General features: G+C 45.2%; 1 protein-coding gene across 1 annotated transcript in view; it reads left to right on the top strand.

Moving 5' to 3' along the window:
- col20a1 (collagen type XX alpha 1 chain) overlaps positions 1-20,908 on the top strand; it is a 35,664-nt gene extending 14,756 nt beyond the window's left edge. The window contains exons 2-41 of the mRNA XM_036988201.2: positions 1,698-1,814; positions 3,223-3,327; positions 5,254-5,397; positions 7,505-7,675; positions 8,595-8,804; positions 9,274-9,441; positions 9,762-10,046; positions 10,249-10,407; positions 10,520-10,689; positions 10,853-10,982; positions 11,152-11,297; positions 11,386-11,515; positions 12,568-12,707; positions 13,252-13,378; positions 13,506-13,645; positions 13,762-13,894; positions 14,013-14,158; positions 14,231-14,360; positions 14,478-14,594; positions 14,742-14,888; positions 15,242-15,298; positions 15,400-15,438; positions 15,524-15,662; positions 15,753-15,895; positions 16,321-16,430; positions 16,639-16,797; positions 16,883-16,960; positions 17,133-17,219; positions 17,365-17,418; positions 17,606-17,701; positions 17,932-17,985; positions 18,179-18,232; positions 18,376-18,429; positions 18,523-18,594; positions 18,819-18,854; positions 18,947-19,013; positions 19,118-19,306; positions 19,411-19,488; positions 19,603-19,764; positions 19,845-20,908. Of these exons, the coding sequence (XP_036844096.2) occupies positions 1,718-1,814; positions 3,223-3,327; positions 5,254-5,397; positions 7,505-7,675; positions 8,595-8,804; positions 9,274-9,441; positions 9,762-10,046; positions 10,249-10,407; positions 10,520-10,689; positions 10,853-10,982; positions 11,152-11,297; positions 11,386-11,515; positions 12,568-12,707; positions 13,252-13,378; positions 13,506-13,645; positions 13,762-13,894; positions 14,013-14,158; positions 14,231-14,360; positions 14,478-14,594; positions 14,742-14,888; positions 15,242-15,298; positions 15,400-15,438; positions 15,524-15,662; positions 15,753-15,895; positions 16,321-16,430; positions 16,639-16,797; positions 16,883-16,960; positions 17,133-17,219; positions 17,365-17,418; positions 17,606-17,701; positions 17,932-17,985; positions 18,179-18,232; positions 18,376-18,429; positions 18,523-18,594; positions 18,819-18,854; positions 18,947-19,013; positions 19,118-19,306; positions 19,411-19,488; positions 19,603-19,764; positions 19,845-19,873 (4,752 nt within the window). The 5' untranslated portion in view covers positions 1,698-1,717 and the 3' untranslated portion in view covers positions 19,874-20,908. The remainder of the gene's footprint in view (positions 1-1,697; positions 1,815-3,222; positions 3,328-5,253; positions 5,398-7,504; positions 7,676-8,594; positions 8,805-9,273; positions 9,442-9,761; positions 10,047-10,248; positions 10,408-10,519; positions 10,690-10,852; positions 10,983-11,151; positions 11,298-11,385; positions 11,516-12,567; positions 12,708-13,251; positions 13,379-13,505; positions 13,646-13,761; positions 13,895-14,012; positions 14,159-14,230; positions 14,361-14,477; positions 14,595-14,741; positions 14,889-15,241; positions 15,299-15,399; positions 15,439-15,523; positions 15,663-15,752; positions 15,896-16,320; positions 16,431-16,638; positions 16,798-16,882; positions 16,961-17,132; positions 17,220-17,364; positions 17,419-17,605; positions 17,702-17,931; positions 17,986-18,178; positions 18,233-18,375; positions 18,430-18,522; positions 18,595-18,818; positions 18,855-18,946; positions 19,014-19,117; positions 19,307-19,410; positions 19,489-19,602; positions 19,765-19,844) is intronic.
- The last annotated feature ends 3,737 nt before the right edge of the window (positions 20,909-24,645 follow it).

Here is a 24,645-nt window from a genome sequence, read left to right as displayed (position 1 = left end):
CTTTTTGGTCTTAATTTAAGGTTAGAAGTGTGGTTAGGTTTCAAATCTGATTTTAAGAAATAGGCAGGATTTATGACTTTGGTAACTAGTGGAGGTCGACTGATTATGATTTTTCAACGCCGATACCGATTTTTATTGAATGACCAAAAAAAATCCGATACCGATTAATCGGCCAATATATATATATATATATATATATATATATATATATATATATATATATATATATATTGTAATAATGACAATTACAACAATACTGAGTGAACACTTATTTTTATTGATGTATTATATTAAGTTAAAATCAATTTAGCCTCAAATAAATAATGAAACATGTTCAATTTGGTTTAAATAATGCAAAAAATAAGTGTTGGAGAAGAAAGTAAAAGTGCAATATGTGCTATGTAAGAAAGCTAACGTTTCAGTTCTTTGCTCAGAACATGAGAACATATGAAAGCTGGTGGTTCCTTTTAACATGAGTCTTCAATATATCCAGGTAAGAAGTTTTAGGTTACACCAGCCTAATCTCGGGAGTTGATAGGCTTGAAGTCAAACAGCTCAATGCTTGAAGCATTGCTTGAAGCATTGAAGCATTGTTTGAATGAATGCTTACGAGCCTGCTGGTGCCTACCACCGCTCAATCCGACTGCTCTATCAAATATCAAATCATAGACTTAATTATAACATAATAACACACAGAAATATGAGCCTTTGGTCATTAATCAGGTCGAATCCGGAAACTATCATTTCGAAAACAAAACGTTTATTATTTCAGTGAAATACGGAACCTTTCCGTATTTTATCTAACGGTGGCATCCATAAGTCTAAATATTCCTGTTACATTGCACAACCTTCAATGTTATGTCATAATTACGTAAAATTCTGGCAAATTAGTTCGCAATGAGCGAACGTGCATCGATTGATTATATGCAACGCAGGACATGCTAGACTAAACTAGGAATATCATCAACCATGTGTAGTTATAACTAGTGATTATGATTGATTGTTTTTTATAAGATAAGTTTAATGCTAGCTAGCAACTTACCTTGGCTTCTACTGCATTCGCGTAACAGGCAGGCTCCTCGTGGAGTGATGAGAGGCAGGTGGTTAGAGCGTTGGACTAGTTAACGGTAAGGTTGCAAGATTGAATCCCTGAGCTGACAAGGTGAAAATCTGTTGTTCTGCCCCTGAACACGGCAGTTAACCCACCGTTCCTAGGCTGTCATTGAAACTAAGAACGTGTTCTTAACTGACTTGACTAGTTAAATAAAGGTGTAAAAAAATAAATAAAGTCGGCATCCAAAAACACCGATTTCCGATTTGTTATGAAAAGTTGAAATCGGCCCTAATTAATCGGTCGACTTCTAGTAACTAGTGACGACCCATCTTCAGTCAGCTGTTTGTTCCCAAAGAAATTCAGCATATTTTCTTTTTATAGTTATGACTTGTTTTTTTTAAATGACCGTCTTCATCCATAACTGTTGGTTATACGGTCATTGTGCCTGTCCTAGTCACACTACCTGCCTTATCCATTTGCTTATGTGGGTTTCTTCGAGATTAAAGTTTGACAAAATGGCTTTCGACAAACTCTCATTTGTGCTCCCACAGGTTTTGACCTACGCACAGTACTCACCAATATTGGCAATAATCAAATCGTTATATACTATTAACTATGACCATTGTTTGCCTTCCTTTTTCAGGTTTCTATGTTCTAGTCATCATGCCTCTTCACTGCCAACGACCAGGCTGCCCAGCGCTGATGGGGCCTTTCCTGGTCACTCTCCTGGTGCTAATGAACTCTGGAGTCCATAGCCAAGGTACCATGTACTTCATTACTAGTACATCATCACTACTATGTATCAGATGATGTTTGTACCATGTGACCATAGTATTCAATGGATAGTTTGCTCTAGCTGTAGAAGCATACAAATCCCCTGACATTGTGCAACCTCTCTAGACTGACATGTAAGATGTCTGTCTGACATGCAGACTCATGTTAGCAATTACACACTCTCAGGACACTAATGTGAACTCATTCACTCCTTTTTGTTGCCCACACACACACACACACACACACACACACACACACACACACACACACACACACACACACACACACACACACACACACACACACACACACACACACTAAGCTGTTTATGTCCGATAATCATATAATATAATAATGACTGGATAATATTATTGGCTGATATTAGTCATAGGTTTAAACAAAACAATTAATTTTGCCAGATTTTTCAGTGCACCTTTTTTTATGTTTCATTATCAGTATGCAACATTACTCCCTCAGAGCTCCCAGTGCAGTGATGACTGATCTCTGGGCTGTTGTTGTTATTCATGGGAGTGCGGGGCATTGACCCCAGTCTCCAGATCCCCTCTGATCCTCTGCCAGAACTAGATGCAGAGACAGTGGGACACTACTAAAGCATTTCCATGTGAACAGAGACCCTTGCCCCTTACCCCTGTCCCAGCCCCCACCTCCCCGAATGAAGACTGTGCCTAAAGTCAGGCATCAACAGTAAGTGCTATGATTCATATCTGCACTCCTCTACAATGTCTTCGGTTTTCCCCATGACGTTGTGTATAAGGTGCCTTCAAACTGACCTTCAACCTCAGGCCTTAAACGGATTTCCTGTCCCTGTTGCTATCCCAGTGGAGAACACAAGGCCTGCTTTGAGCAGACAGGGGCAGCTGGAGAGGAGAGAGGAGGACAGAGAGTGACACATGAAAGAAGAGGATTGTTGGGAATCCTCCGTTGGAAATTATGTAGATGACCCGAAAACAAGAGACTGATTTGATTAGTGAAGGAGGAAGAAGGATTGGATGTCTGAAAAAGGTTTAGAACCTACTAATAAATTCATTTTGGGGGGGAATTTCTTTGATCTTAGAACAGCCCACCACCACCCCCCATTGCCAAGTTCACCGCTATACTCGTACCCAGAATCAGTTCCACAGCAGAGAAACAGCTCAGTTGTGAGAGACCAACAAGTAATCACTGCATAGATGTTCATGTTTCAAGTGCCTCGTGTTGATAATGCTTTTGTCTGTGTGAGACAAAAATCCTTTGTTCCAATCACAAGTTGATTGTTTTGCTCTGGCGGGTACACTTCTGAATAGCAGTCTGATTGTTGATTTGTATGATTGATTTGATGTTAGATGTGGACCTATTCCTAACGTGGGTGCGCATATGTGTTGGCTACACTGCAGGGCGTCTGAAGCTGACAGTGCTGTCTCAGGATCGGCTGCAGATGAAGTGGAAGGAGGCTGAAGGGCCGGTCCAGGGATACAAGGTCCGCGTGAAGCCCATCTCAGGTGAGCCAGCAGTACTGGTGTGTACTGTGAGGTTGATTCTAACTAAGAGTTGACAATGTTGGGTCACGATGACTCAAAGCTGGAATCCTTAATGGTGAAACTGTCACGTCTGTTTGCGATATTAAAACAACAAAGAAGTTACTGCAAACAACTAACAACTGTTTTTTTCCCTCTGAAGGCATTGCACGCGCGTTAGAACAGCAGCATATGTACAGCAGCATATGTACAGCAGCATATGTACAGCAGCATATGTACAGCAGCATATGTACAGCAGCATATGTACAGCAGCATATGTACAGCAGCATATGTACAGCAGCATATGTACAGCAGCATATGTACAGCAGCATATGTACAGCAGCACATGTACAGCAGCATATGTACAGCAGCATATGTACAGCAGCACATGTACAGCAGCACATGTACAGCAGCATATGTACAGCAGCATATGTACAGCAGCATATGTACAGCAGCATATGTACAGCAGCATATGTACAGCATTTTTTTTTTTTTACACTGATTAGCGATGCTCCCCACCTCTGGTTTGTCAACAAAATCAATAACGGCCATGGGGGGCAGACAGTGGTGCTGTTTTCCCCTACGATACTACGGATTACATATTTAACCAAGACCACTTTTTATTTGTTATTTTTTTAAAACATTTATTTAACTAGGCAAGTCGGTTAAGAACAAATTCTTATTTACAATGATGGCCTAGGAACAGTGGGTTAACTGCCTTGTACTTACAGTATATAGAGGCAATTTTAGTGCTGGACTAATGTGCAGTATATTATTACCCATATGAAAGTGAATTAACTATAGGTAAGTGCCTCAATTTTTTTCCCATTGTATTTATTTTATTTGCCTGTTATTGAATGATTTTCCAGAACCCTACAATTTCCCACCCAGCTGCCTGTTCTCCACAATAAAGCTGCCAAGCTGTCCCTCCCACTTAACTCTATGCCATCTGGAGCCAGAGTTGATCAAAGCACGGGCCACTGGCTAGTAAACACCTCCTCACTCTAATTTAGTTGGAAACCGTTCATTGGTCAATCTGACCGAGCCACAGGGTACAAGGGCTGCCCTGCTACTCTGGTTAGCTTGACGTCTCTCCTTTTGTTCTACTTATACAACTCTCTTTTATTTGCATTCTCATGTTATACAATAAATAGGTGTGAAACATTATTTCACGAGTATTTTCTCATTGTGTCAGCTCTCTGTCCACCCCCCCCCCCACTTCCACATTTGTTTCTCACTGTCATGTTATCTTTTATTTTATCTCCAGTTCTCTGTCATAGCTGTGTCCAGACAGGTCTGTGATGGTAAGACTCAGAAACGGTTAACAGTGAAACAGACATGAGACATGCCTGTTTACCCTGCAGCTCTCTAGAGGGAGATGAGGAGATAGGGGGGAACAGAGCAGGAGCGGAGGGGACCACTATGGAAGAAGCACAAGGAGACATTAGGGATTTTGGAGAGATGGGGATGATGATGATGAAGAGATGTGGCAGTGGGCTAGAAGAGGGGGAAAAGGAGTATAGTATATCTGGCTCAGTTGATGTTGTAAACAAAGCCTCAAGGAACAATTGATCTTTTTGATGTTTTGGCTGCTGCAGCGTGAACACACCTGGCTGTGGAGGCTCTCACCTGATAGCTTAGGGAGATATGCTGTGGTTTATCCAACCACCTTCTGGGTCATGACTCACACATTCTTTTTATAGAACAGTCGTCTCTCTTCCTTGTCGAGTTGTTGCCTTTTTATGAAAACGCACATCTTTTTTAAATTGTTTTTTTTCTTCTTCTGCTCACTATCTCTTTCTACCATTTGTTGTGGTAACAGCAGCTGTATGTGTGTCTCTCTCAGTTGCTCTCTCACTTCTGCAAGAATCTGAGAGACTGTCTGATGTGTTCGATGTCTCTGTCCTCCAGAGGTACCCCAGCCGGAGCTGATGCTGACGACCACGCGTGGCCGGGCCACAGTGGCAGGTCTGGACTCCAGCCAGGAATACGCCCTCCAGGTCCTAGTGCTCAACGGCACACAGGAGAAACTCATCGCCAAGAGACGCTTCACCAGTAAGAGACGGCAGGGGAGAGGGAGTGTTGAACAGGAAGGAGAGGCAAGGAGGAAGAACGGGGGGGGGGGGAGAATGAATGAATGCAGAGGACTGAATGCAGAGGACTTAAAAGAGGGAGATGAAATGATGTTAGGAGGAATGTAATGGCAGAGGGAGTTTGGAAAGGTGGAGATTAATAATGAGTAGGATTAGTATAGAAGAGGAAGCAGAGACTATGAAATGAAGGGTGTGAAGGACAGGAGGAAGATGGATAACGAGCCAGAGAGGGAGAGTTTACAATAAGGGGGGACTGGAGGGAGAGAGTGTTCGATAGAGTGGGAGGTTAGGTCAATGTTTGACCGTTATGGGGAAATGAGAGCGAGAAGGAAAGAGTAACTGATGTTAGAGGAAGATGACCACTATACGGAGAAGGAGAGAGTGAAGGGCACAGCAAGGGAGAGCTGTACAGATGCATAGATCAAGAGTGACGACATAGGCCCTCATGCCCACTAGTGTAGGCCTGTGTCTCATGCCCACTAGTGTAGGCCTGTGTCTCATGCCCACCACTGTAGAAATTCTCAAAGCATTGAGGGGCTTTACCAAATTCACTTTATCTCTGGTTGGTGAACTGGTCATTACAAAGCAACTGTTATTCTCTGTCAGGTAACAACACATTATGCCTGTGGGTTGAAAAAAGCAGCCTTTATAGACCCAACACATTCAGACATTAGCAGTACATTTTTTCCCCCCCAGTTATTTGGGCATTTCTAAATACCTGTGTGCCTCTGACATTTTAATGTGTGCAAACACTTCCGTATCATTCCATGTAACCACACACACACACACCTATCAGCCTTTCTTTCACAAGGGACTGTCTGTAATTGAGACATTTTAAGAGTATTCTTGTACAATTACAGGTTGCGATTATTGCGGGAGGGAGACAGAAGCTAGGTTTCCATCTAATTGACGACAGATTTACATGCAAATATTCTAGAATCTGCATAAAAACAATATGTTAATTTTCCCTCCAGAGATGTTGCCATCAAATTGACTTGTTGCAGTTTAAAGGGTGTGCATGATGTAGTCCACATAAAATGCTTTTTGCTGTTAAATTCCCATGTACCGAATGAAAAAATACAAGTTAAATGGGTCCTAACGCAAACCTTTGCCTGGTTTTGTGTCACATTCCAATGATAAACTGGTGGGGACAAAAATGCAATTTCACAATGTGGGGGGACATGTCCCCCCCCCTGTCCTAGTGAAAGTTGTGCCCATATTTATTTCATCTGTAGCCTAATAAATTGCATGCTTTCCCGAGTCGTAGTGGCAGGACCACATGTCATCGCGTGACTTCCAAGTTTACTTCGATATGATGGTTATTATTTCAATATTTGTGTATAAAAGCGTTTCCACCGACACAAAAAGATCCCACCTTGTCTAGTGTATTTTGTTTATGTTGACATTTGGAAAGTTTATGTAAAAAAATTCTGTTTCTGTCAGGCAAATGTCATGACATTTTTTTTATTCAATGTACTTTAGTCTCATAAAAAGGTTGGATGGAAACCTGGTTTATGTAAAAAGCTGTTTTAGGAACAAAATGCCCATCAAAATATTTCTTATTGTTGCCAGCCTTTTAGTGATAGTGGGTTACTGTGTCAATGGAAGCGCGTTGGGACAAGTCAGACTTTGGTGTTGACTTGAAAACGTCTGGCTATCATTCAATGAGGATCCTAGTCTGGGAGCTCCTTCCTGGCCTCTTCTCAAACCCCCAGCCCCACTTGTTATTTCCATAGAAATGTCATACTCGTTTTCTGTCGCACTTACCGTTTTCTCGAGGCAACATTTGCCCTTTTCCCGGTGCTGTGCATGTGCTGGCATTTATTTTTGTCAAGCTCTGCATAAAAATGATATGTTTTAGAATGTACAATTATTGTAGATTCATTTACTCATCTGCTGCTCCACATTTCTCCTTTCCTTCTCAATTCCGACTCTTTCTCCTCTTCCTCTCCTTCCCGTTCAACCACCGCTGTCATTTCTCTTCCACCATCTTTTCCTCCTTCATTTGTCTCTCCATGGCTCTATTTCTACTCTTCTGTTCTTCTGCTCTCCTCTCTCTGTCCTGCCAGTTGAGGGCTTGCGAGAAGAAGAGTTGGTCCGTAGTGGCAGTCGTGAACAGCGGCGGAAGGCCCTACCAGGGGGGTCAGGGTCAGGTGAACTGGATGACCCCATAGAGGCCCTGGTAGCTGTACCCACTGTGGTCTACCATGAGCCGGCAACCACCACCACCACCACTACAGGTAGGGGGTGTTCTCACCCAGGGAGGGCTTTTAGGTCAAAGGATTTTACACTGTAGAGCAGGGCTATTAAAATCTTAACCTACGAGGTCGAGAGTGCCACTGTTTTTCTGTTATACTTGATAATTAATTGAACCTACCTACAGGGCTCAGAGACTGATTATAATGTTTTTTAGGTCCAGATTTGAATTTGACGGCCATAGAGCAATGCCCAGGAACCTTACTCTGGCCAATAAGCACTGAAGTTAATATAATGGTCATCCTCAATCAGTTCTGCAAGTGATGTGCTGTTACAGGATTTTATGTTCCGAGTGTTATTTCACTTCCTGTTTACTGTCGTAATTGTATACGTCACACTACAGTGCTGTTGGCAAAAGGTATGCATACCATATCAAATATGTTCAGGTCTGATAATTGCTTTGTTTGTGGGTGGCAACAGTGGCACTTAGAGAAAATACAAAACACAACCCCCTCACATCCTCCCCATAGTTGATATTGTGTTCTCTTCTGTTTCGCCATGGGCTCTGTCATTATGTGTGTTTAACTGGCAGGGTGGGGGTAGGAGCCTGGAGAGGCGCCTGCGTTGTCACACTAGGTCTGTAATGAGAGTGCTGATGCAGTGCCACAGCTGTAAGCTGCCCTGTCCAGCATGGGAGATGGACTGCACTGGAGAGAAACATGGCTGAGAGGCAACAGGGAGTGGACATGGGGTGTGGGCTAAGGGAGAGTACAAAGAGGTTTTACAGGTTCCCTGTATCTTAACAATGTCTCATAAGAACTGGAGATGGGATATGACTGTGGCCTATTCCTGAATGTTTGTCATCATATATCAACTGTTGGCCTGAAATAATAATGCTGTTGGAATTTGTGTCGTAGACGTTGTTTCTCTAACACTACCAACTGTCAAATTGTGTATCTGTAGAACCTCCAACTACTCCAGAAACAACTACCCAGAATAATGAGTTGGTGACAGAGAAGGCTCCCAAAGAGAAGAGGAAGAGGAAGAAAGAGAAGGATCGCTCCAAGGTGGACAATAAGGAGGAGCAGGGGACAACTCAGGGGAAACCAGTAGAGGATGAGAACTCTGACAGGGAGAAAGTCAGGAAGACAATCCCCACCCAGCCTGTCACAGGTACACTAACTCCCATCCATCCCACCTACAGCAAACCGTTTGTAAAAACACTATTATTGTTACTTCAAGATGTACCAGGCAAAATGTTTTTGTTTAAAAAGCCTGTATGTATTTTCAGTGTTTTAAGTGAAAAACCTTATTTAGAGCCCATAGTATGCACACTCTTCTAGTGCTAAAGGATAAAGTTAAGTCAGAGAAGAGGAGTTCTGGCGTTACTTTGTCATCCTCAGCACTGCAATCATAGAACAAAATATTCCAGTGAGTGGCAATTTCCGATCTGATGACAGCGTTTCCTGTGGAGGGGAGCACAGAGAGGACAGGATAATGATAGGGCCTCTGGAGCAGAAATGTCCTTGCACTCTCCTGTATTCCTCTGTAACACACACATACACACCTACTACTAATGCATTTTCCTTAGTTTGGATCAGCCAGTTTTCTTGATTTTAAGAGCGTTTCTTCATTAATCCAGTGGTGTCCACTCGGAAGGCCTTTGAGTGTGACACGACAGCAGCCGCTGACGTGGTCATGTTGGTGGACGGCTCCTGGAGCATTGGACGCACCAACTTCAGACGTGTCAGGGACTTCCTGGAGGGTCTAGTCACGCCTTTCCATATCGGCCCAGACAGGGTGCAGATAGGTGAGACACAGCAGACTCTTTCTGCTGAATTAGCGTTTTGGCTTTCTTATGAAAGGGTGTGTGATTTGATCTCATAATGAATATAATAATAAGCCACATATATAAGACGTCCCCAGGCAGATGTCTTTTGATCTTAATGGTTCTGTTTCGTGCACTTTCTTTCATCTAAATCCTGGTGGTTTTGGCCCCTTTCCTGTTTCTGCAGCTGTAAATACTCGACCTATAACAGTACTCTCCTCTGTTAGATTTTTACTTCCCGGGACACCAATAACTGTCGTGTGGAGTGATATTACCAGTTTATTGCCCCTCCGTTTTCCCAGCCCTTTCTCAGTACAGTGGAGACCCTCGCACTGAGTGGCAGCTCAACAACTTCACTACCAAAGAGCAACTGCTGGAGGCCGTCAGGAACTTCAGATACAAGGGCGGCAACACCTTCACAGGCCAGGCTCTGCTGCATGTCCTGGAGGAGAACCTGAGACACGAGTCGGGGGCGAGGCCGGACACCCCTCGTATCCTGATCCTCCTGACGGATGGGAAGTCGCAGGATGACGCCATCGCTGCAGCCAACCGGCTGAAGAACACCGGCGTGGAGATCATCGCTGTAGGTGAGATCTACCCTGGTGGTGCAGCCTGTTACTCTTGAGGGTTTAGTTTGCATAATGGGGAGTACAGGAAGTACAGTAGTTTGTGTCTTTGTTTGTTTGTTTTTGGATGTCATTTATGCCTGGTTGTGTTTATCAGTAATTTGTGTGTCTGTTCAGGAATGTATTGCCGTGTGAAAAAAGGACTGTGCCTTTTGTCTTTCAGGTGTAAAGAACGCAGACGAATCAGAGCTGAGGCAGGTGGCGTCTGAGCCTCTGGAGATCAACGTCTACAATGTGAATGACTTCCCCCTGCTCAGCAAACTGGTGGACCGACTGGTGCACATCCTCTGTGGGAAGATAGAGGAGCGCAGCATTGCTAAGAGTGAGTTTAGTATTTCAGTACATTCATCCGTATGTTTATACAAACGTCTTACGAAACTCTCTTTCTGTGAGGAAATACCAAGTAGTTTCCTCATTCTCTGTTTACTGTGTAGGAAACGAAAGGCCGACAGAGGACTCTGTGCTCTACTACCCAAGCCCCACAGACCTGGAGTTCTCTGAGCTGGGCCCCAGAGAGGTGCAGCTGAGTTGGACTGGACCTACCCGACCTGTCCTGCAGTACAGAGTGGTGTTCCACAGCGCCGAGGGACAGAGCCCACAGGAGGTCCGAGATGGACAGAATATTCTCATGAATGTCTGCATTTACAAGTCATTGCAGTTATGAAGCTCAATATCTTTTGTCATGGAAATAAATCAGTTGTGTCAACATGTAGCTGTTTGGTGGTTTTGGCTGTGAGTGACTTGATCTGTGTGGCGTCTGTGTTCAGGTGGTTGTGAATGGGACCGTCTCCAGTGTTCTGCTGGGTGGACTCTCCTCCCAGACCCACTACCACATATCAATCTTTCCTGTCTACGATGACAACGTTGGTCTGGCCCTCAGAGGGACCATCACTACATGTAAGGCAGAACCCATCTGCCACATTTCTCACATATCATGGACTAATGCAAATAACTCGACGAAACCATGGAAATAATTTCTGATGCATTCTCTCTACCGTGGAAATAACTTCTGATACATTCCCTCTACCGTCTCCTTCTCTCTTTCTCTCCTCTCCTGGATCATCAGTGCCCCTGGCCATGCCGGAGGGTCTGGAGGTGACACCCTCGTCCCCCAGCAGTCTGAGGGTGCGTTGGGGTGCCACCGCGGGGGCCACTCAGTATATGGTTCTCTACTCCTCCCTCAGCCACGGAGAGCCCGACGATGCCAAGGAGGTGAGGTTACTGGAGGATGGCAGAGTGACTTGTGTAATATGTTGATGTGTTTGTTTGGATCATTTTGTGTATTAAATCCCTGTCCCAGGTGAAGTTTGGGGCAGACCAGACTGATGTGATGCTGGGTGGTCTGATACCAGTGACAGACTACTCTGTCACCCTGTATGCCCTGTATGACGAGGACCCCAGTGACCCTGTCACCGCCATCGCCACCACATGTGAGGATGTTATCACTGCCTATTTATTAATTAACATTTAATTCATTTATTTAATTTTTCTGTGTGTCATTTTTTTTTTTCTCCCCAAATTTTGTGATATCCAATTACGATCTTGTCGCATCACTGCAACTCCCCAACTCCGCCTCAAGGAGTTGCTAGAGCGCGATGAGCCAAGTAAAGCCCTCGTAAAACTGACTATCCTGCCGATCCTTGACTTCGGCGATGTAATTTGCAAAATAACCTCAAACTCTACTCAGCAAATTGGATGCAGTCTATCACAGTGCCATCCGTTTTGTCACCAAAGCCCCATACACTACCCACCACTGCGACCTGTATGCTCTCATTGGCTGGCTCTCGCTTCATATTCGTTGCCAATCCCACTGGCTCCAGGTCATCTATAGGTCTTTGCAAGGTAAATCCCCGCCTTATCTCAGCTCACTGGTCACCATAGCAGCACCCACTCATAGCACGCACTCCAGCAGCTATATCTCACTGGTCACCCCCAAAGCCAATTCCTCCTTTGGCCGCCTTCCGTTCCAGTTCTCTGCTGCCAATGACTGGAACGAATTGTAAAAATCACTGAAGCTGGACACCCATACCCTCACTAGCGTTAAGCACCAGCTGTCAGAGCAGCTCACAGATCACTGCACCTGTACATAGCCCATCTGTAAATAGCCCATCCAACTTCCTCATCCCCATATTGTTATTTACTATTATTATTATTTTTGCTCCTTTGTATCCCAGTATCTCTACTTGCACATTCATCTATCACTCCAGTGTTTAATTGCTAAATTGTAGTTATTTCGCTACTATGGCCTATTTATTGCCTTACCTCCCTTATCCTACCACATTTGCACACACTGTATATATACTTTTTCTCTATTGTGTTATTGACTGTGTGTTTGTTTACTCCATGTGTAACTCTGTTGTTGTTTGTGTCGCACTGCTTTGCTTTATCTTGGCCAGGTCGCAGTTGTAAATGAGAACTTGTTCTCAACTGGCCTACCTGGTTAAATAAAACAGTTAAAATATTTTCTACTCTTTCTCTGTAGACCCGTTGCCCTCCCCCGTCAGTATGCAGTTTCCCAAGGTGAGCCACAGCATGGTCAGGGTCAGCTGGGTTCCTGGAGTGGTTGATGTTCCCGGTCACAGAATCACCTGCAGCACCAACCATGGCAGTGACGTCAAACAGGTGCTCACCATTTAACTGTGGAATAAAACATACACTACTCAATAAATATGTTTTATTTATTATCCCGTACGGGCTCGGGAGAGACGAAGGTCGAAAGCCATGCGTCCTCCGAAACACAACCTAACCAAGCCGCACTGCTTCTTAACACAGCGCGCATCCAACCCGGAAGCCAGCCGCACCAATGTGTCGGAGGAAACACCGTGCACCTAGCAACCTGGTTAGCGTGCACTGCGCCCGGCCTGCCACAGGAGTCGCTAGTGCGCGATGAGACAAGGATATCTCTACCGGCCAAACCCTCTCTAACCCGGACGACGCTAGGCCAATTGTGCGTCGCCCCACGGACCTCCCGGTCGCGGCTGGCTGCGACAGAGCCTGGGCTCAAACCCAGAGTTTGGTGGCACAGCTAGCACTGCGATGCAGTGCCTTAGACCACTGCGCCACCCGGGAGGCAATATGTTTTATTATAAGATATTACCTTGATTCATTAATTTAGTATCTCCTTCTCTCTGTCTGTCACTTTCCCGCTCGCCTCTCTTCTCTCCAGGTGGAGGTGACAGGTGTGAACTCAGTTCTGCTACAGAACCTGTCCTCTCTGTCTAGATACTTGGTGTCGGTGCAGTCACAGTATGAGCAGGGCCTGTCCTCCCCGCTCACAGCCAACGTCACCACATGTAAGATCATGAAACCTAGCACGTCACACACACGCACACATTTCCACATCCATACATGACCTGTGCATATGACAGAGATTGTTGTTTCTCCCTCCCCTCTGCCCCTCTCTCTGTGTCTCTCTGTCAGTGAGGGTACCAGCCCCCTCTGATCTCAGAGTCACAAACTTCTCAGGAAGTGACATCACAGTTCGATGGGAGTCAGCCGCCGATGACGTTGTCTCCTACCTGATTAAATGGATCTCACTCAGTGGAGGGGACCTCAGACAGGTATGTGGAGGAACCTCGGCTTGTCTGTTAAATCTAGTAAGACGCGCCATATTTCAGTGCCAATTCGACGCTGTGTTGCATGGATTTTAGTGTTACATTTGCTGTGTGTGTTTCAGTTGAGGGTGGATGGGGACAGCGAGGGGGCCATATTGGAGGGGGTGCAGGACGATAAGGAGTATCAGATTTCACTGTCTGCCCTCTACGCCGATGGAGCACAGAGTGAGGCAGTGGCTATACGATACAGCACCTGTGAGTTCAAAATACACACATTGTCACAGACCTGGAGATGTTAATCGCATCAATATGTAATATTGGGATGTAAAGGTTGTAGTTCTCAGCTTAAAGAGCACGCGTTTATGTGTCCTAGTGTCAGGTGGCGGCCCTTCCAGTGTGTCCATCTCAGAGGAGACTGCAGTCAGTCTCCTGGTGAGCTGGGTTCCTCCCAACGCCCATGTACTGCAATACCATGTCTCCTACACCGCCCTGATGGGAGGAGAGACACAGGAGAGCACTGTGAGTAACACACACACACACACACACACACACACAGGTTAGGTTGGTTGTTACAGTGTAATGCCTCTGCAGGTGTTGGTTTCAGGCAGCGAGAGACGAACATTGCTGCAGACCCTGCTACCTGACACACGCTACAGCATCCTGGTCACTGCGGAGTACCGCAACCGAGAGGGAGGGAGCGCCTCCGCACAGGGCAAGACCAGTGAGTCACTTACACACCAACTGTCATTAATAGTCTATCACCTGTGAATGCATGGTCTCGCGTGCTCTAGTGTACGCAGACATCCCGTCAGTTGTCTCTCCATGTCTGTTCCTCCAGTCAGTCTGCGAGTGAGCAGTGTCAGTGTGATGAGGTCTGATCACTCCAGTATCTGCGTGTCTTGGAGGCCTGTTTCAGCAGTCAGCGGTTACCGCATTGCCATCCAGTCTTTCAAAGGTAACGAGACCTTTTCTAGCACATCTCGAAGTGACACAGGTAGTCAGGGATCTTGGTTTTGGAGCTACCATCCATCGCTGTTTCTTACAAGGATATTGTGTGTGGCGTATGTTTTTCTCTATGTCCCTACTGTGTTTGGGAGCCCAGACAAGCAGACAAAGCAGGAGATAGTGGATGCATCAAGCAGCAGCTACTGTTTCACTGAGCTGGAGCCAGAGACTGTGTACCGCATCAGTGTGCACTCCCGCCTCGACACTGTAGAGGGAGCTGCAGTCTCCATTCTCCACCCCACAGGTCTGTATACCATCAGCATTGGGAAAGGGGGATACCTTGTCAGTTGTACAACTGAATGCCTTCAACTGAAATGTGTCTTCCACATTTAACCCAACCCCTCTGAATCAGAGAGGTGCGGGGGGCTGCCTTAATCGACATCCACGTCTTCGGCGCCCGGGGAACAGTGGGTTAACTGCCTTGCACAGGGGCAGAACGACCGATGTTTACCTTGTCAGCTCGGGGATTGATTGTAGATGTAAACAGATCACTGGGGTACAATCCTCTTGGTGGGAAACACTCTCAATGTAACATTACACATTCATGAAAGTAGAACTAGATAGAAGTAATGAGCATTTGGATTTTGATCCCGACAGCATCGGCCCCAGCCAGAATCCCCATTCATCCCAGACTGCACCCAATTCGCAATGAAGGTACTTCTTTATATTATAGTTAATTGTACAGAACAGAGCTATATTGACAGTGCTGTAACATACCTTTGTTTGTGATTAAACACTGCCCTCTTGTGTTACAGTATGCCCTGAGGTGACCATCAGAAACAGCATTGTAAAAGGTAAGGAAATTATGTTTGTAAAGTAAAGAGCTTTTGTCATATACGCATGGGTGTGTGAGAGTCTGTGTGTGTGTTTCTGCACCAGGGTTCGATATGATGGAGGCTTTTGGTCTGACCCAGAGGGCTTACTCAACTGTGGAGGGGGTGGCTGCTGAGCCTTTTGTCTTCAATACTCTACACACCTATACTGTCTACAGAGACATCCAACTGACTCAGAGCACAGGGTGAGATATTTACATAGGCAAACACACACATACACACATACACACACACACACAGACAGGTCACTTATCTCTATATTGTCCCATCCACAGATTCATCCACCCAGCAGGCTTTTCTCCAGAGCACACCATCAGTATAGCTTTCCGTCTGCTACAGGACACCCCCAGGGAGCCCTTTGCCCTCTGGCAACTCACCGACAACGACTTCCAGCCCAAGATGGGCGTGGTGCTGGACCGTGAGTCTGAGGAGAGGGATGGGGTTGAGGACTGCCATTTTGAGGGATTTGTAGTTTTTGCTGTTTGTTGTGCTCAGGGATCTCACTAAATTTGCTTCAGTCATCCTTAGCGACTTACAATTAGTGCATTCATGTTAAGATTGCTAGGTGTGACAACAATACATCACAGTACATTTTCACTCAAAGTATTTATTAGCAAAATCAGTGCCAGTAGGAAGAGACAAGTTTTTTTTGTGTGTGTGTGGGGGGGTGTTAGGGGCACTGAGTTATTTATGACACTCTTCAAAGGGGTAGGGACTCCGCGGTCTGACTTTAGGGGAAAGATTGTTTACTCATCATACGGTGGATAATTTCCCCCAAAAAACTGTTTTTCATCTCCCCTCCCTTCACTCTCTCTCTCTCCTTTCTCTCTCTGTGCCCCCCAGCTGTGAGCAAACTGCTGCTGTACTTCAGTCTGGACTACAGAGGGGAGGTTCAGGAGCTCACCTTCGACCAGCCACAGGTCCACAGGCTGTTCTACGGAAGCTTCCACAAGGTGAACGAGAGAGAAAATATTTGATAAATAGAAGGAAGAAAGGGGGAGAGAAAACGAGGACGAGGGGCAGTTCAACATCAAGACAATGCTGAGTTTTAGATGGTGATTAGAGAATGTGACCATGGATATAGAACTCTAATATATTGTCTATGGTTGTGACATACAGCACAAGTCGTTCTAACACACCCTTCTGTCCTGTGATTGGCAGATCCACCTGTCTATCAGCCAGGTGAGCGTATCCCTGTCTGTGGACTGCCAGCATGTGGGTGAGAGGCCCGCACGGCCACTGGGGACTCTGCCCACTGATGGTTTTGAGACACTGGGCAAACTGATGAAGACCCGTGGACCACACAGCGGCTCTGCCCCGGTTAGTTGGAACAGAACTGTTACTTTGACCCACACATAACATATACTGTAGTAACCAGACTCTTTGTTGTTGTTGCCTCCTCCAGTTCCAGCTACAGTCCTTTGAGATTGTGTGCAACACCACCTGGGCATTAGAGGACACCTGCTGTGATTTGCCAGGCCTGGTTAGTGACACACAGTAACTCTCTATTAAAGGTCATGGAGAAATGAATAAATCCCGACGTCTAGAGGAATATGGAGTTAATGAATGCATTAGAAGCGGAGGCCCTCTGGCGTCCTGCCCTGAATATCACGGTAACTTAATTGACTGTAATGCTGCCTGTGTGACTATCTCAGAGGGATGAGGAGAGCTGCCCCGCACCTGCCTATGCCTGCACCTGTACCTCCGACATACCTGGAGCTCCTGGGGTCACGGGTCCTCCTGTGAGTCACAGTGTTACGTTATGATGAAAGCAGAATAAATGGATTCAATTAACTGTAATGTAGTGAAGTGATTAGCAATTGCAATGATTTCATGACCGATCCTAAGATTATTATGCAACAATCCTTGTCCCTGTTTTTTTTTTAGGGCAAACCGGGTCCTCGTGGAGAAAAGGGTGAAAAGGGAGAGGAGGGCCAAAAGGTCAGAGGTCTTGACACTTGTGAAGCCGATACAGAAGCGCTTGAACAGTTCACTATACACAGCTGAACCCCATCTGTATTGCACCATAGTCTATTTTCACATGTACTGTACATCATCATGTTTGTCAGAATGTGACGGTGACAGATTTTCTTATATTTTAACCTCTGTTCACCACTGTTTTTCTCAGGGTGAGATAGGCCCTTCAGGGAAAATGGGGTCAGAAGGCGTTCTTGGGCCCCTGGGAAATCGTGGCCCTCGGGGATTGACAGTTCAGGGCAAAGTGGTGGGTCGGTTGTAAATGATTCTTTTAGAGCATCCTTATTGCTCTCCATGTTTAGAAAGTTCTACATTGCTTTTTAAATGCATCTATCATGTTTGCCCTTTTTGAATTGGAAACATATGTTATTGTGATCAATTGTGCAATGTCAGCATATTGCAGATCTGTGCCGTGTCATTATGTGATTACAACAATATGTATCACTTTTGACCTCGGTGCCCGTTCTGTCTTTACAGGGACCTCCAGGGGCTCGGGGTGTGAAGGGGGAGGTGGGAAAGCCAGGTGGGCAGGTGAGTCTGATTTACAACATTCCCATTGAATAAACAGAACAGGATATTATTTAGATTTTACCTGTCTTCCAACATTTGATCCACTGTGCTGTAGTTTACATTATGGTTTTCTTATTTGATCCCTCCACTTTCCTTCCTTCTCCTTCCCTATCATCTCCTCCCCTCCTCCATCCGCATCCCTGTGTTTCTCTAGGGTTTACCAGGTCCTCCTGGACCCCAAGGGAACGAAGGAGCCCCAGGCCCCAAGGTGAGCTCAATCTCAATCCTTATTCAAACACATTCCACAAACCATGCCTGGAGCTCAAGACTCCAAGTGTTTGTATTATTAGTTATGTGTATCAGTCTGAAGCCAGCTCTGACCCTGACCTTTGCCTCCCCGGTGTTTTTCAGGGCATCAGAGGAGTTGAGGGGAACATGGGCGGACCAGGGATTACTGGACCTAGGGTAAGAGTGGGGTGTCAAGCGGAGGTATACTTGTCATTGCTTTTCTAGTGATCTCTATTGCTCCTCCCCTAATCCACCCATCTGTGTTGTCAGGGTTTCCAGGGTATGCCAGGACACCCAGGGGTTGTTGGAGAGAGGGGACCTTTAGGGGGGGTGGGGCCGACCGTAAGTACTGAGGCACTAACGGAACTTCATACCCTTGGACTGTCGCATCCAATATACTGTTGAAAACAACAATCACGCCATCACACAATTTCAGTATGCTCAATGTTAACTCATTAAGTGATGATCCATTGTCTGAGGTGAACCAAATTGTATTAGAACCAAATTGTATTAGTAGCGATAATGGTTATCAACTATCTCATCGTAGTTTCCCTTTCTATTAACAGGGTCTTCCTGGGAATAAAGGTGAAAGGGGAGAGAAGGTACATTTTTATCATGCAAGTTTGTCTCTGTGCAAGAAAATGTGTTTGTGCTCTCTTGGCCCATTGATTGACAGACATGCTCTGTGTTTTAGGGAGAGCCTCAGTCCATGGCAATGATCTTCCAGCTGGTCACACAGGCTTGTGAGCAACTGGTGCACAGTAAGTACTGCAATGCTGTACTTGTGTTAATGTAAGGTGATGTTTGAGGGAGTGCACATGGTTGTGGGTGTATCTGTGTAGACTTATTCACAATTGTTTTTCAGACGAGGTGCTGAAGCTGGATTTGTTCCTGAATGAGATGAGCCGTAAGCCTGTGCCCATTGAGGAGCCAGTGGGTCCACCAGGAGAGCCTGGTATACCAGGGGGAAAGGGCCCACCAGGACAGAGGGGGAACCAGGGAAGACTGGGAACTAGTGGGGAACCAGGGAAGTCTGGATACCCAGGAGAGCAGGGTGAGGCCTTGGGTTTTACACGGTGGAGGTGGTGGTATATATTCAGTCCTGGTCAGACTTATTACGTGATAAGTGTCTCATCAGTGGTTCCTTCTTTCCTTCAGGACGTAGAGGTGCCCCCGGGGAGAAAGGCAGCTTAGGGCCCAATGTCCAGGGACCACAGGGAATCAAAGGATTTGCAGGTACACTCATCAGCTGTCTCTCTATGAGCAGAAAAATCAAGAAACGGTAATTGAGAAGTTTAATTGCTGCTGTCAACTTAATGATTAGGGTTTTTTGTGATTGTGTTTGTGCAGGTCTCCCAGGAGAGGCCAAGCTGGGCAGTCCCGGCCCTAGAGGAGAGGATGGCCAGACGGGACCTCCGGGCATCGCAGGAGCAGTCGGGCAGGCAGGAGAGATAGGTCCCCCTGGTGTTTGTGATAGCAGTGGCTGTCATAGAGGTGTTCAGACACAAGCAGGTACAACAGCCATATCTAGGACCATTTACAGTAAATATTACCATGCTATTTTACTGTTTTGACTGCATGTCATTTTTCAGAGGACCCATATTTTGGATACCAGCCTTGAGCACACAGTGGAAGCTGAATTTTCTTGTGACATTGTGGTCCAGCTCCTGTCATCTCCTTCATTTTAAGTGGCCATAGAGCACTTGTGCCATTAGACCTGATGGACAGACTGGGACTGGAGCTGACGAAGCACCACCGTGGAGCAGGTTTGGTGCATTGGAGCTCGTCAGTGACTCAGAGACACATGGGCCACTATTAAGGGGAAAAGGAAGTTGACATGGTGCCTCTTCTTCACTTCTCCTTCTCATGAAACACAAATGTATCAAGTGTTTCCACTTACATAAAAACTGATGAAAAGTACATTTTTAAGTATTTGAATAGGTCTACCTGTTAATAAACTCGCTAACATATTGTAAAGGCCTGTGTTATAATGGAGGCTATGTAGTGGATATTTTGGTAGACAGTAGGCCTGTTATAGTTAACTGATGTATGTTATGACCTTCGCACTGAAAATGTTAAATCTGCTCCTTACTATGTCCATGTTTTTGTACTCATGCACTGTAACATATTACATGTTAAGCATAAATTCAAATATGGTTACTATCTGTAGCTTTTATTATATTTTTTATACCTAAACTGCCTCAAAATGTTAATCCAAAGAGTTAATTTTGTATTAAAAAAAAACTATATTTTGTTTCAAACAAATTATACACTGTGAGAATGTCTTAATTATTTTATAGATATATAGATATACTGTATATGATAAATTGAATCTTGTTATTCTCATTATACACTAACATGCAGATTTCCTGTATTACATGTTGTATTTTATCTCACAGGAAAGCCCTGTTTACAATTCCTGCTTCATGTGTTTAAACGGCCATTAGCAGTTGAAATGTTGCCATGTGTTCTTGAAAACATTTGATGTGTTTTACTTTTTTTCTACTCCGAAGTGTGTGTGTGTGTGTGTGTGTGAGAGGGAGAGAGCGCATGAGAGACCAGCATTAGACCAGCTTCTACATAAATATGGTAGTCTAAATACTTAAACAGCAGGAAGCCAATTGAGAGTAATAAAATCATGACCTAAAAAAGTCAACTTGCCTGAACTCTTTTTTTCTTAATCCCTAAACAGTGGACCACTTGACTGTAATGAGATGATGATAATATACTGCAAGACAATGGAAGATGGGCTACTGTTACTGGTGAATTGAATTGAATATTGGCATGATCTGTATTATCCATTATAAACTGTATGGTTCAAGTCCTGAATGCTGATTGGCTGACATACCACGGGTGTGACAAAACATTTATTTGTACTTCTGTTAATATGTTGGGAACCAGTTTATAATAGCAATAAGGCACCTCGGGGGTCTGTGGTATATGACCAATATACCACGGCTAAGGGCTGTATTCAGGTACTCCACGATGCATCTTTGAACAGGCGTTAGCCGTGGTATATTTGCCATATACCACACACCCTAATGCCTTATTGCTTAAATATACCTTGTAAATTATATGTTATGCAAGAGCTCGGATGCAGAGTAGCCCACGTTTTACCAGCATGGAGAGGCCAGAGAAAGCCAGACTAGTAAATTGGGCCAAGGAACCGAAGTTGGGTATTGGCTGAAGGCCATCCGCAATACAGCAGATGAAGGCGCGGCATGAGCGTGGAGAACGGATAGAAGTGGTTATGGACAGCTAGGAACAATAAGAGCCAAGTGTAGAGGGAAGGTGAGGAAGAATGGCTCCAAGTAGGCCGACAAACCGTACCCTGCTGTCTTGGATGGATGTTGAACCCTGACAAGAGTGGGGATGAATTACCTGCGGTGGCAGGTGTAGTGAAGACTGACCTCCAAGTCCGAGCCTCACCCCAATGGTCATGCAAAGTAGTGATGCGAGGGTTGACTCAACCCGCAGTCACGGCAGGTTTAAGGTCAAGAAATATAGTTGAGCGGGTTGAATAAAAATTAAATCTTTAAAAAATCCTTGAATGTATAATTATTGTGCAATTTTTATCTATAGCCTACACTGAGTTTTTCATTCATTATTTTGTTGAAATTGTGGTGGGGATCATAATCCTGAGTTCCTGGAGTGCTCTGTAAGGATGAAGGAGATTGAGATGGGGATCATGATCTTGAGTTCCTGGAGTGCCCTGTAAGGGTGAAGGAGATTGAGATGGGGATCATGATCCTGAGTTCCTGGAGTGCTCTGTAAGGATGAAGGAGATTGAGATGGGGATCATGATCCTGAGTTCCTGGAATGCCCTGTAAGGGTGAAGGAGATTGAGATGGGGATCATGATCCTGAGTTCCTGGAGTGCTCTGTAAGGATGAAGGAGATTGAGATGGGGATCATGATCCTGAGTTCCTGGAGTGCTCTGTAAGGATGAAGGAGATTGAGATGGGGATCATGATCCTGAGTTCCTGGAGTGCCCTGTAAGGGTGAAGGAGATTGAGATGGGGATCATGATCCTGAGTTCCTGGAGTGCCCTGTAAGGGTGAAGGAGATTGAGATGGGGATCATGATCCTGAGTTCCTGGAGTGCCCTGTAAGGGTGAAGGAGATTGAGATGGGAATCATGATCCTGAGTTCCTGGAGTGCCCTGTAAGGGTGAAGGAGATTGAGATGGGGATCATGATCCTGAGTTCCTGGAGTGCCCTGTAAGGGTGAAGGAGATTGAGATGGGGATCATGATCCTGAGTTCCTGGAGTGCCCTGTAAGGGTGAAGGAGATTGAGGTGGCGAAAGTTAGTGGTCAATCAAATCTCCTATGGGGAGGCAATTATAAGAATTGAGAAAATAAGTGATGCTAGAGAAAAGGTATTAGTGGATACACCACAGCCTGCAGTACTTGTTTGCTTCCAGACAAAATATACCCTGTGTGTTAAAAAGGTGGATTTTGTTGCGTTCATTGCCACAGTTATAAACTGTACAGCAGAAGTCTCAAAGAAGTCTAAGAAACTGGACATTATTGTGGCTGTGGCAGAAATTATTTTGGGACTTCAGGATTTTAGATTAAGATTTACAAGGGGTACTGGCGCCGGAAGATCCGCCCTCCCAGGTTCCCCTTGAGCCTGTGTAGTGATTAGATCTGTAAAAACAAAATGTAAAATAAGCTTTTGATTTAATTGATTTATACATTTTTTGGGTCGTTTTTTGGTAGGTGTGGATGACTGGGGGTGATACCAGCTGGGTGGAAACGTACGGTGGTGTTGACGTTTGTAAAACCAGGTAAAGATCCCGGGCGGACAGTTATAGGCCTATCGCACTGACATCCAACGTGTAACTTGATGGAAAAGATGACAGTGAGTAGGATGATGTATTTCTTGGAAGTTAGGGGTTTGATGAGCGTAGCACAGAGTGGGTGGATGGATGCCAGGTCATACGGGTGTTGGGTGGGTCAGAATTGTCAATGCTGTTAGAAGTGGACAATGGTACTCCCTAGGGAAGTGTGGTTAGTCAGATGTTGTTCACCCTGCTGATAAATGACATATTAGAGGACGTGGGACAGGGAGTGGGTGTGGCCTTGTATGCTGATGATGGGGCTCTATGGAAGAGAGGTGGGAATGTGAATATGTAATGGAGATGCAAGAAAGTGTGGGAGTTGTGGAAGATTGGACTCAAACATGAGGGTTTAGGATGTCTGTGTCCAAGTCCTGCTTTATGGTGTTTTCTAGGAGGAAGGTTAAAGATGTTAGGCTGAAAATATACAGTCAGAATATAGGTAGGGTGTCTGAGTTTAAGTATTTAGGTATGTGGTTTGATGAGAGGCTCTATGTGGAAGAGCCATGTTGAGTATATTGAAATGAAGTGCTGGAAGGTGCTGAACCTCATAAGGGCAGAGGCAGGATATGATTGGTGGTCGGAAAGACAAACACTGTTATATATGTACCAGACATGGATTTTAATTTAATTTAACCTTTATTTAACTAGGCAAGTCAGTTATGAACAAATTCTTATTTACAATGACGGCCTACCAAAAGACAGAAGGCCTCCTGCGGGGACGGAGGCTGGGTTTAAAAATAAAAATATATGAATATAGGAAAAAACACACATCACGACAAGAGAGACAACACAACACTACATAAAGAGAGACCTAAGATGACAGCATAGCAAGGCAGCAACACATGACAACACAGCATGGCAGCAACACAACATGACAACAACATGGTAGCAGCACAAAACATGGTACAAATATTATTGGGCAACAGCACAAAGGGGAAAAAGGTAGAGACAACACCACGCAAAGCAGCCACAACTGTCAGTAAGAGTGTCCATGATTGAGACTTTGAATGAAGAGATTGAGAAGAAACTGTCCCGTTTGAGTGTTTGTTGCTGCTCGTTCCAGTCGCCAGCTGCAGCGAACTGAAAAGAGGAGCAACCGAGGGATGTGATTAGGTCATCTTTGGATTATGTTTGCTTTGTATAAGGGTCGGCAGCCAAAATGGTACTATGGAAAAGATACAGTCAAGGGCCCTGAGATTGTGTGTGTAGTGCCTTCAGGACAACACCTGTTGAGGCATTGCAGGTAGATAGTGGGGAACTGCCACTGAGGATAAAGCGGGACAAACATTAGCGTACTGGGCGAGGTTGAAAGGGAGTTCAGAAGGACATCCTGTGGTCACGCCAACTGGGGAATGCTGGGAGCGAGGAGAGGTTAAGCAGAGGGCATACGAGTGGACAATCGGGCAGAAGGTGGTAGAATATGGACTGGGGAAGAGAGAGATAGGGCCGGCAATCGCATTGGGGAACGTTCCTCCTTGGCTGTTCCAAAACAAATGTAGGTGTGGACATGATTGAGGGCAGGAGAGAATGGAGTAAGGACGTGAGATGTCT

The sequence above is a fragment of the Oncorhynchus mykiss genome, chromosome 9 (genome assembly GCF_057628025.1).
Source record: "Oncorhynchus mykiss isolate SJ-2025 chromosome 9, ASM5762802v1, whole genome shotgun sequence".
Lineage (NCBI taxonomy): Eukaryota > Metazoa > Chordata > Actinopteri > Salmoniformes > Salmonidae > Oncorhynchus > Oncorhynchus mykiss.
The sequence above is the reverse complement of the archived record's forward strand: the minus strand, read 5'-3'. Positions and strand labels throughout refer to the sequence as shown.